General features: G+C 45.0%; 1 protein-coding gene across 1 annotated transcript; it reads right to left on the minus strand.

Moving 5' to 3' along the window:
- Window positions 1-6,415: 6,415 nt before the first annotated feature.
- On the minus strand, window positions 6,416-9,525 carry LOC146356346 (uncharacterized). Its single transcript, XM_084832597.1, has 2 exons — window positions 9,265-9,525; window positions 6,416-8,294 (listed from the first exon to the last, which is right to left on the minus strand). Exons 1-2 carry the CDS (start codon window positions 9,495-9,497, stop codon window positions 7,664-7,666), a joined length of 864 nt encoding a protein of 287 aa, XP_084688723.1. The 5' UTR covers window positions 9,498-9,525; the 3' UTR covers window positions 6,416-7,663.
- Window positions 9,526-12,529: the final 3,004 nt, after the last annotated feature.

The raw sequence follows: 12,529 nt of genomic DNA on the forward strand, positions 1-12,529 counted from the left end.
ATCCTCAGTTTCCCAAAACTGAAAGTGATCCCACACAGTTGAACTAAAAGGTGTGTTGGACACCTCACCAGATAGCGTACTACAAGTAACATTCAAGTGAGCATAGAGACTGATCCCCAAACTACACCAAAACATTAACACAGTAGGCCTCCAAGGGCTTTAGCATAGGAAATACTGGGAAACATGAAACAACTACGCAGAAATGCTCTGCCGGATGGCTACTTGAGGGTGCAATGGAGGCAGCAAAGAGACCTTCTTTGCTGCCCTTGTCACTGTTCTGTAGATTCAATTATGCGTTTTTATGAGTGTCCGATTGGCCTGACAATGCATCTTATACCATTGACGCTGTAGCCATCTCCCACCCTGTTTCATTGCCCAGGGCCCACCAGAGAACCAGGGACTGTGTCAGGCTTCACATTAGAGCTATGTCTTGCTTCCGTGCCAGATCTGAATTCCAAAGGTAATTGGGGTGCTTCAGGGCTGCTTCGGTGAGATCCAAAGCAGATCAGACCAGCACCGAGGCAGTCCGAAGCGAAGCGGTTCACTGCCAAAGTGCCTCGGTCTGCCTCCCAGATTCGGAGATATTTTGATGCCTTCTGAAGCCCAGACTGCATGTCTCTAAATGTATCAACTTGTGAAAGATCAGGGAGGGGGAGAGGAAGAAGACAGAAGGGGAAGGGGAATGCTGGAGGAGGACAAGGGAGTGAGCTCTGGTGAATAGCAACTCTAGTTGCCAGATTAGGGCTGCACTTAACCCAGCAGTCTCCAATTGGTGACAGTGGTGGAGGGGTGGGGAATACAGTATATATTGGAGAAATCAGCCTGCATTTGTTTCATTGCAAGAGAGAGTGCAGTTAAAGGGGGTGGTTAGAGAGAACTGTTTGGTTAGTTACTTGCCTAGATCTGTGGTGTGTGTATGTGTGTTGTACTGTAGCTTTGCCCTTGTTATTCTTTCCCACCCCACACTTTTCAACTCAACTCTCCCCTTTCTTTCTTTCTTTCTTTCTTTCTTTCTTTCTTTCTTTCTTTCTTTCTTTCCTTCCTTCCTTCCTTCCTTCCTTCCTTCCTTCCTTCCTTCCAGGTTATTTATTTAAAACACCAAAAACATTTCAAAAGTGCTTTAGTTTCCTCATTTCCTTGTGTTATTCTTTGGCTTCTCCTCCCCATCCTTCTGAATTACTCAACCAATCTTGTTAGTTTTCTCTTTCTTTCTTTCTTTCTTTCTTTCTTTCTTTCTTTCTTTCTTTCTATATTCTTATTTTTTAACAAAAACAAGAAAAATATAAAAAGCAGTTTAGTTTTCTTGCTTTGCCCTTTGGTTCCCCCACCCCCCATTCTCAATTCAACTATTTCTTTGTAGTTTTCCCTGTATTTCTTGCTAGATCATTGAAAAACTATCTGTCTGCCTGTCTGTCTATCCATTTATACTTACCTTGCCTTGCCTTGCCCTTGGCTCTCCCCCACCCCCGCCTTCTCAATCCCTGTATTCCTTCCCTGCTAATTTTTGAACTCTATAGCTTTTGTTTGCTTGTAGGTAGTTCTGTATTTGCTTTTCTTTGGCTCATGTGTGTGTGTGCTCGTGTGTGCGCATGCTTGTGTTGTGGTCAAGCAAACAGTGTGTGGCAAGGCACTACCCACAAGTCCACATTTCAGAATACAGTGGGAAAAGCACAACACACATTAACATATACAATTTAAATTTAATACTCCACTGTGTGGCATAGCAGGCTCAATATGAGGCATCTTTGGGGTCTTGGCATTGGGGCTGCCCATTGCCCAGATTTCATGCACTTCTTTGCAACCAGTAAAAAGTTATAGTTCTTGGCTTTGAGAGTTTGTGTTGAAAATAGCACATGGCACAGCCAGCCTGCCAGGCTGTTTTCCCAGGTAATATGTGTTCCATTCAGCCAAAGAGAGCCTGAGGTCATCCACTTTGAAGCTGAATAGGAAAGTAGTACTAGGGGAGAGGGGTTATTTGCACTGCAAAGAAACCTACAGCAGAGATTAGGGATAGTGACCTCCTCCTACTCCCTGCTGAAACACCTAACTTCTCTGGTTATCCCTTTATGACCTTTGGTTTGCATTTCTGAGAACAGCACAATTTATCTGTGCCTAGCACAAAAACTACTTGACCAAACTCTCTGATATTTGGCAGGTGGGATCACTTCCATGGGGGCTGAGGAGTGCCCAAATGTCATGCACTTCTGTGGAAACAATGAAAAGTTATAGCTCTTTGCTTTGGGAGTTTTGGGTAACAAAATCCAATTTTAATTCTGCCTTACACAAAATCCACCATGTGAAACTGTCTTAGATTTCACAGGTGGAATCAGCTCAGTGGGGGCTGAGAGGTTGCCAAATTTCATGTATTTATCATGAAAACTGTTTCTGTTTCCAAATTCATTTCTGTTTCCCAATGCAAGTCAATGAGAAAATGTCAAATCTGAATAATTCAGATATCCGAATCTTGCTTCAGCTCGAAATCTGGAGGAAAGCGGGTTGGGCCTGAATTGGTCTGAAGCAAAGCAGAGCTGCTTCGGAAGGTCCAAAGCACCATCTGAAGCAAAGCAGGGGGTCTGTGCACAGCCCTACTGCACAGCACCAGAGAGGGTGTTGCATCTCACCATTCCATAGAGCACTTAGAGTCTTGACAGAATCGCTGTCAAGTCATCCAAGTCACCCACTATAGCAACACTTTAAAAGTGTGGATTGTCATGTGAATTTCCAGATAGTTGTGCATCCTAAGGTGTGTTCAGAATCCAGAGCAATAGTTACAAACCCAGGTGGCTTGGGAGAGCTAAACACACTCCAGCCAGCACTGCCTTAGGATGGTTCTTTCACAATGCAATCCTGCAGGTGATTCCTCAACAAAGTCCACTATGCACAATGGGACTTGTCTAGGTAGTTGTGCATAGCATTGTACTGGAACTCTCACATGCCGTATTCAACAGATTATTAGAGCTTAACAAGTCACTAATGTGATACAAACTATTTCCCCTACCCCATTAAAATGCTTGGGCCATACAATGGCTTTTGGTTTAATGGTGAGCTTTACGTCTGTGAATGCCTGTCTCTTCACACTCCCAATATTCACTCTACCATGAGACCCGTTGGGAAACAGCACCCAATTCACAATATCGAAGTCAGGTTCCAGCTCCCCATTCTCATCTAGATACAGTCCATCCATGGAAATATTAGAAAGACGTCCCTCTCTTAAGAAACTGTGAAACTAGAATGACAGAGAAAACAACCAGCATTTAGCAAAGATGCTAGCATCTTCATTATCTTAGTACTTCTCCCTCTGAGATCTAATCCTTGATGAATGGAGGCCAAAGAACATCCCATCTGCACTCGGAGTGGATGTCAGTCATTGGTTTTTTACAACACAACTGAGATATCTCTGCAATCTCCTCTTTCTACTTCAGACTTTTGGAGAAGACGAGAGTCAGTACTTTGCACACTGAGGCAGCCTTCTCCAATCTGGTGCCCTCCAGATATATTTTGGACAACAGCTTCCATACTACCTTCTTGACCAGGGTATTTTGTGAAGCACCCATGATTTTCTTCCCCCAAGGAGGAAGTGGAGACCTAGTGGAGACCACTGCTGACATCCATTCACTAAATGTATTTGCAACACACCCAATTTTTGCATCTTGACAAAATATGGTATTCCCCAATGGAAAATTGGCCTGTTCCTGATTGTTTCTGGCTGTTGCAGTCTGGTCTTTTTCTCTTTTTTTCTCCATAGATGTGATAGGCTATGTAAAGACTTACATAACCTATCACATCTGGGTTTTAAAAACAAACAAACAAACACATACACAAATGGTGGCGGCTACAGCCGCTGCCATTTGCATTCCTTATTTTTCGCCATCTTAGTCTACATCAATATTTACATAGACTAAGACGAAAAAAAGAAAGGGGAACGCAAATAGCACCCACTACACTATTTGCATTCCCCTTTCTTTTCTTTGTCTTAGTCTACTTAAATATTGACGTAGACTAAGACGGCGAAAAATAAGGAATGCAAATGGCGGCGGCCATAGCCGCCGCCATTTGCATACGCATTTTTTTTTTTACCCAGAGTCCTCCGCAGCCGGAAATCCAGCTGCAGATGGCCCTGGCCTGGGCCTGGCCGGCTGCTCCGCAGAGCTGCCGCGGAGCACAGCCGGCCGTCGAGGATTCCAGGGGGGAGGACCGGATCACCTCCCCCCCTGTCGAGGATTCCAGGGGGAGGGATGGAACGCCTCCCCCCCACCATGAACAGAATCCGTGAAAAGGTAAGTCACTTTTGTACATCCCTACTTTGGATGCGTTATCATTCATCATTGGGTTGTTGTTGTTTTGAAGTTTGGACAAAATTGGAATCAAAGGGAATTGGGACACGCAATAAGAGTTTCCATTTTTTTGAATTAACCATGTGTAAAGTGATTTTGGATTAACTGTGCGTAAAGATGAAGACATTCCTAGGCACATCTAGACCTTCAGTTGAAGTGGGAAGCTTTTTTGAAGTTGGGGAGATAGTTGTTGTTTCTATCTATGTTTATGGTTTGCTTCTGTTAGTCCTGTTTATTAATGTCAATACATTCTGTTGTTTGCTAATAACTCTCATGTGTGTGTGTCTTTGGTGCAACTACCCAGACATCCCAATAATTGTCCCAGGTTTTACCGGGTGGAGACTTGAGCCAGAAGTGTATCATGGAAGGAACATAACCCAGCACTGTCTTCAGACCCAAGGGGTACATGAGCCAGGAGGAAGAAGGGACTGACAGAGCCAGAGACAGCTCCCCTGTCTGAAAGACCTCTGCATAGATTCCCCCCAAACAAAGGGGGAAGCCTATGGAATGGGACCAACAGAAAAGGTTAATGCAAAGAGTCCAACTTCAGCTAAGAAGGCTGGATCTGTCCTGGTCTGGTTCTGAACAGAAACTCAGTCAAGAAATGCTTGCCTGAAAGGAAAAGTGGTGTCAGACAGTGCATACGTGAACCCAGTTGGAAGGGCAAATCTTTGGTTGGGAGACATCACACTAAAGGGCCTACTCCTGGTGGTTTCCAAGCAGATCTCCAACCCATGTGGGGCCACCAGGATTGCCTCTTGAGAAGACCTCAGTGAGCCCACAGGATGATAAGGGAGAAGGCATGACCTCAGGTATCCTGGCCCCAAGATGTTCTTGGCTTTATAAAACTTTATAGATCCTTCAACCTGTCCTGGAAACTGATGGGCAGTTAGTGCAACACTTCCCACAGAAGTGTCACATGCTGATTTGGAGTGGCACATGACAACAGTCAGGCAGTTGCACTCTGCACTAGCTGTTCTTTCCAGACTAGTCTCCAGGGCAGCCCTTCATAGAGCACATTGCGGTAGATTTGAAGTAACCAACACCTCTACCACTGGGGCCAAGCTATCCCCATTGAGGATGTTGCTCTCATACTAGACAAATCTGTGAAAAGGCAGCCCAAATTACTGAGGTCAGTGAAAACTTCAGCAACAAAAATGGATCTAGGCCTACCCCAGACTATGACCCTGTTCTTTCTACAGTGGGAGCACAACTGTGTCTAGAACAGGATACCAGGCTATCTCTCAGACATGGAATTCATACAGATGCTAAGTCACATTGCCGACAAGATTGCAAACTGGGGGATCCCACAGCTCAAGAGCTGAAGGGTTGAAGAATGATCACCCAGTGTTACCTCCTGAAATGGGACATGTAGGTAGAAAGGAAGCACTGGTGTGCAGAGACTCCAATACACAACCCATGGAGACTATCCAGAAGGATACCAGAGTAGATGGTATCAAATGAAAAATGCCAAACAAGTCCCCAGGGGGATCCTTGAGGATACTACTGAGTGAGCAAATTGGACTCCGTTTCCTGCCCACACTTCAATGCTTAGGACATGTAATAATGTCTCTACACCGAGTCTTTCAGCATTGGTGCTGGTGTTGCAAAACAAAAATGGAATACCTGCCATGCCTGCAGCCATTGGTGATCCAGCCTGTTTTGTCCACCCACCATCATTATCTGCTTGGATCGGGATAAATATGCAGCTTTTAAAGCATGGGCCACAGCTTGGACACTGTTGTAGGTCCTGAAGCTGTCTTGAGACAGGGCTCTCTCAACCTCCTTCAGGGATAGCTCCCCCAGGTCCTCTTTCTCTGTGCAACTTTTCCAGCTTCTCTTGGACAACACATGGTTTAAAGACAAACAATGAAAGGCTTGATCCCAAAACCGATACAGAGCAGAGGAAAATGGTTTATAATAGTCACGTTTGGTCTTCTTTTGTGTATTCACTTTGAAGGTCAAAGAACCATGGATGAACTTGAAGGAAGTAGGTGCAAGAAACAAGTTGTAGTCGATGTCTGGAAAGGTTGTTGTGATCCAGACTTTTGCTCCATTTTCTTTCTTTTCAAGCATTCTTTGCACATTGATAACTGGTTGAAATACATATTGAACATCTGCATAGAATACAACTACATTGACTCGTCCCCAGACAACTGATAGTTCAGTCTCGTGTCTGATTCTTATGTGTAGTCTTTGTGAGAAGGTGACGCAAATTCCACTCCTGGTCAACAGGGGTGTCATGGCTCTTATGAACCTGTCTCCATTGTCATTGCCTGGAGCAAAGAGACCGATCCACGTCCATCCGAAAAACAGAAGCAGTTGGACAATCCCCAGGTACTGGGTTTCTTCCCTTGGGCCCATCCGGTGCACAAAAGGGAACTGACTTCTATCACTCAGGACACGATCAACAACACCATAACTTATCTAATGATGAATGGAAGAAACTGGCATTTTGCATTGTGTTGTTTTCAGGATAAAGTTCAGATATTTATTAACCTGAAATAATTAATATCTAACAAAATGGCTGCCACTATGACAGGGGTGGGGTGTATGTGGAGGTGGAGTGCAGAAATCTCCCAAGGATCCTTTCTGGTGCACACATCCTTTGTGTGATTTGCTAAGAGAGGTGCAGTGGGGTCTTTGGCAGTGGAGGTCCAGGGCACAGAAGCCCCCCCCACCTAGTACTGAAACAAACAGATACTACTACTACTAAACAGGATGCCAACAGCAGTGTTTTCCTTTTCCCCATATGAATAAATCCAAAACTTCCACTTCTTCAAAATGCAGTAGAGCAGTGCACTTGAAGACACTACAAGACGTGGGTTAATCCTGCTCCCCAAAATGACTGAGCCCATTGTAAAGAGAAGGTGTAGCCACACTCCAACCTCTCTTCCAGATACTGTTCTCAGGGCACACTAGAGCCTTTTTCAGCAATTACCACCAAGAAGGGGCAACACGAGCAGAAAGGCCTGCAGGGCCATCCCTTTCGCTCAGGAGAGGACAACTTCATTTGTCCGGAGGGTGCAGTGCCAGCCCTCGAAGCCTGGAGTTCCTGCACTTTACTGATTTCACTAGATGTGGCCAAAATCCTAGAGTGCCGGGGAACATTTTGTGCAGGAAGAGTGCGCATTGTTTCCCAGAGAATTGGGCTCCACACAGTCTGCCCCAAAGCTGCTTGGACACTTCTCAGAGCCAAATTGCAGCGACTGGATGAGGGACTGCAAAAATCACCAGGGGGGGCTTATATGTCCTGCAGGCTGCTTCTTGCCCAGCCCTGCTTTACCTTCACCCATGTGGTTGTGTGCCTTGTGCCGACCTCCCTGTGTTCAAGCACTGCTTTTGCTTAGCTTCCATTCAGATTCAGTCAACACCAAACGGCAAGAAGGAGGGATTGTCAGTGTTGGGCCCTTCTGAATCTGGGTGCTCTTGGCAACTGCCCCACCATGCTGATCCCTGACGCCAGCCCTGATTATGCTCTTCTCCTGGCTTCCCTTTTTGATGCCCTGCCTCCCATTCAAAGGTGTCTCCACCACCACTACGCACCTCCAACTTACACTCCAGGGGACAAGCAGTGGCCAGAGGTGCTTTGGAAAGGAATCCATGCCATGCCAGGGCTCAGCTCCCATTGACATGCAGCTGGCCTCCCCTCCCCTCCCCATTCCTACCTGTGGGATTTTGTAGATGCCTGACATGGTGGAAATGAGGATGGACAGGTCGGATTCAACCCCTTCAAGAATGGCCAGCTGGTGATTCTTTCTCCGACAGTTGTAATTTGGGAGGTTGCTTTCCCCACCAGCAAGCAGCTGCAGCATAGCATAGGATGTCGTCCTTCCGTAATAATGGCTCTCATAGAGGTTGTAGCCCAGGCTGACGTTGGGCAAGAGCCGGGGATTCCGATTGACCTCCTGGATGGAGAACAAGAAGGACAAGCTGTGCCAGTACCTCAGAAGTACACGACTGCAAAGCAAGAAGTCCAAGTTAGAGGAGATGCGTCACACTGTCATCCTCCTTTCAAGGAGAACTAAACGTCACCATCTATAGCCATTTCCATGCAATATAAGTCTCAGAAGGGCCAATTGTCACATAACGCTTTGTATGAAGATGTAATGATTGTGCACGATTTCTTCAGAGGAGAGATTGACAAGCTTCAAAATACACGCACACGCACAGACACACACATGCACGCACGCATGGATGCACACAGACACACACACACACACGTGTGTGTGTGTCATGAAAGTTTTGGAAATGCCTGCAGAGGATTGCAGTATCTTTAGTGGCATTAGCTGCTTTAAACAGATCTGAGCAGGTGGATATTCCTATGCAGAAACTGCGCCTTCAGTCTCAGGAGAATGAGATCTACACACATAGCTTTCAGCTGTTAAGTTGGTGGTCTCAGCTAAGTTCAGATGTTTATGATTTGTTTAATATATGCCTTTAATCCATTTCTCATCTGTCTAATAGCAAACATTCTGTGGACACATTACAACTAGATCTCCACCTTTGAAACCCAGCGGGTCAGAACTTAATGTATGACCAGTGCAAAAGACTGCAGACTCAGAAATTGAATTGCAACAAATTGATCCGTTTATTGATATTCAATGCATAAACCTAAGCTGATCTTCATAAGGAAACTGACATTATTAATTTGAAGACAGCCATAGTAACATTCATATTTATTAGATATGGGGTGTTTCTGGTTTTGGTTGGAACTGTGTAAGGAAAATCTAATTATCCAACCATACGTCATCATACTTAACTAAATGTTGCCCTCATGATACTAATTCTCCTTCAAAAGGCACAACTGGGAAAAGTAGGGAGAACGATTTGCCAGGGATGACCAGGGGTTTGAGGAAATATCGGTCATCTCCAATAAATGGGCATAACTGAAGTGCAGGTTGGGAGCAAAGAAATCACATTTACGTACCAATCACGCCTATTTAAAGGGGACTCTGAAGAGATGTATGGGTCGTGATATTCAAACATTTGTGAAGATAGGACTCCACTAATGAGGACGTCTCCTGGCCGGTAGTAATTCGATGCTCCCTTCTGATGTTTCAGCAGATGTGGGGGACACGTCAAATGCTGCATCTCCCGGGTTCCATGAGGCAGGAGGAGGAGGACCAGCAGCAGCAGCAGCAGCGGTAGTGCTGATATCATCCTGGCTTTGCTCCTCAACTACCCATGTATGGTAGTTGGGTCATCTCACCTCCAAGGCCTGCTGGACAGAAGAAGAGAAGAAAACAGCTGCTGTGTCCTTCCAAACACAATGAGTTCTAAGCCATGGGGGAGTTCTATTAAATGGCTCCTCAGGCTCAGCCAATTGCTCTAGATCTCCATCCAAGCTCTCAGTGGTGTAGCAGTAATTTTATGCACTGGGTCTTTCAGACACCATGCAAAAAGTTACCTCATGTTGCCCTTGAATCTGATATTCAGGTCCTTCAAATCTCCATTCAAAAAAAACCCTCTTGAGCTTTGGCAAGAACCAGAATGAAACACTGTGTTTTTGATAGTTATAGGGGGGAAGAGTCATGTCTGCAGCTTCATGAAGTCCCCACATGGCTCAAGACGCAGGTGCCAGGCTGGAGAAAAACATGTTTGTGAGAAGTCACAGATGTGGCTCCATCTTTTGAGCTGGGACAGCGATGGGGGAAAGGTGAGTTTTGCCTGACCTTTTGTAAAGAAATATGTACAAAAGAGCCAGGATCAAAAACATACAGTATTTTGGATGTATATCAGTGGTTGGGAACATGTGGGCCTCCAGATATTATTGGGCTGCAAGTCCTCGACGCCATAGCCAATGGTGATGGATGATGGGAGTTCCAGTCAAGAACATCTGGAAGGCCTCACCTTCCCTGTTCCTGATGTCAATGGATGTGCACACAATTTGGGACACTTTCCCAGCCCTGCTGCTTTTCATAACCCCAACTGTACCTCTGTTGATGGATAAGCCAGGTTTGACCATGATCAATCAACAAATGGTAGCTGATGATACCATTTACAGCCTTGCCCAACATGGGAACTACAGATGTGTTGGCCTGTAACTCCCATCATTCTCAGTGACCATGCTGGCAGGGAATTATGGGAGCTGCAGTCATGCACCCAGTTAGTGAAGGTGGCCTTAGTTACTGGCAGTCAAAAATTTAGGCTGGTGGCCTTGAACTGCATTATTCTGAATATGCCAGCTTTATTCTACTCCTTTCCCAAACAAGATTACACACAGTTTTGATGGGCTCACTGGTAATGCTCATAGGGCCACCTTATGAGTAAGTTACAATTAATTTCTCATGGTCACTCACACACACACAATCCCATCAGGCACCTCGACTGAACCAAACTACTTACAAGGCCTAGTCAGGCCTACCTTCACAATCCCCCCTTTGAGCCTATCAGGCTTACCAATTGTGTTTGTATGGTTATCAGTTGTTCAATCTCTTTATCTCTCTCTTTCTCTTCATACACATTTTTCTTTGCATTCTACGGACCATCTGGTGCAGTTCAGCTTTATGTATAGTTTTTGTAAGGAATTTGATACAACATTTAATCAAAGCATTGATCACATGGAACAAAATAATACAAACAATAACTATGCTTATTCCATTGCACATCTTCTTAGGTGGCTGTTTCTGGTAGATCTGGGTAATAGGGTTTAATCATTTTAGTCTCATTTTGTGGAACTAGGATCAGTGCTATGCTTCTATGAGCATGGACTGGCACATGGCTGCAGATCTAGGAGCTGGATACATTCACGTCTACTTGAATCTGGTTCACTGCTTTCAGGAAAGTGTTCTTTGCTTTCATGCCACTCAAGATGTCAAGCAGGACCAGGATGCAGATGGGCCACATCATGAGAATGTGTCTCTGGTGGAGGCTGAGACAACTCTTTCTTTACTAACAGGAGCTGAGCTCACTGTTAGGCTTATGCTCAACTCGCTAGCAAGCACTTGGCTCATTACTGGTCCTCTAGAGGTGGCTATCTTGTAATCCAGAGGTGGCTATTTTATAATCTAGAGGAGGCCAAAGTGCCTGAAGTCTAAGAAGATCTCACACGATAGCAGGAACAAGGGCAACAAGCCAGTTCCACCATGGCAACCAGAGATGTTCTTCTCTTTCTGGGTCCAAAATGACTCAAAGGGCTGATGAACTCAGGATTAGGGCATATCTAGCATTATCTGGTTCTGGGGCACATTGTCTCCAGGGGGCAACACTTCCTTGCAGTGGGATGGAGGGATCCAGGTCGGCTGTCTTTGCAGCTTCATGGCAATGTGGGTGGTCAACAGCTGATGGGGTCTTTTCCAGTGAGGCTCAAGGGAAGACTTCTTCTGATGGACTTTGATGTAGACTCAATCTCTAGGCTATAGGTTGTGACACTGTACTGTAGGAACGTCTGGAAGCACTTTTTAACCTGTGAATGGAAAGCCTTCACACACTTCATTAATGCTTGGCAGTAGTTCAACATAGCCTCATCCCTTAAATGCAAGTTAGTAAGACGTTCTTGAATAGGTGCTGAAGACGGGAGTCTCATGGGCTTCTTTATAAGGATCTCATGGGCACTGAGCACAGTTTGTCAGTGTGAAGTGGCACATATGTTTATCAGGGCCAAAGGTATTGCATCTGGCCATTGAAGTCCAGTTTTAGCACAGATTTCGGCTAATTTGTTCTTTAAGACGACATTCTTTTTTTTCTACTGGTTGGGGATGGTAGGGGCACTGGAAATGCCATTGAATTTGAAGAGTTTTGTACACACAACTACTAATACATATTTAAAAGAACAACATTTCTTCATTTGAATGAAATCTTAGTATGTTAAAAGAAAGCTTACACATCTCTTAACTCTTGGTTCAGTCACTTCGGTTTCTAGGGGAGTGCCAGGGAGCCATACTCCAGGGCTGGTTATCTGAGCAGATGGTGCCCCTTTTTTCTCTTAGATGAGAACAGATAACAGGCTAATCCACTCATGATTTTATATAGCAAGTCTCCCTAAGTTAGAAAACTGTCAGAACGTACACACACTGCTGGGCCCCCTTCACCAAGGCCTTTCTCTTTTGGCAGCAAAATACGTTTTCTCACAGTACAGAAAGAAGCATTCTTTATCACTTAGAAGGTATACAGGGTGAACAGTGAGTATGGTGCATTATTTTAGATTCTGTGACTAGGAAAAAATATGGCTTTCACTAGGGATGTACGAAAAT

The sequence above is a fragment of the Heloderma suspectum genome, chromosome 2 (assembly GCF_057233095.1).
Source record: "Heloderma suspectum isolate Gila_16-S chromosome 2, 16-S_ref, whole genome shotgun sequence".
Classification (NCBI taxonomy): domain Eukaryota; kingdom Metazoa; phylum Chordata; class Lepidosauria; order Squamata; family Helodermatidae; genus Heloderma; species Heloderma suspectum.

Bases quoted from the DNA above. Each gene is read 5' to 3' on its own strand.
- LOC146356346 (XM_084832597.1), bottom strand. From the start codon at position 9,497: ATGATATCAGCACTACCGCTGCTGCTGCTGCTGCTGGTCCTCCTCCTC. The intron at 8,295-9,264 runs GTACGTAAATGT...CTTGCTTTGCAG, and splicing joins CCTTTAAATAGGCGTGATTG to TCGTGTACTTCTGAGGTACT.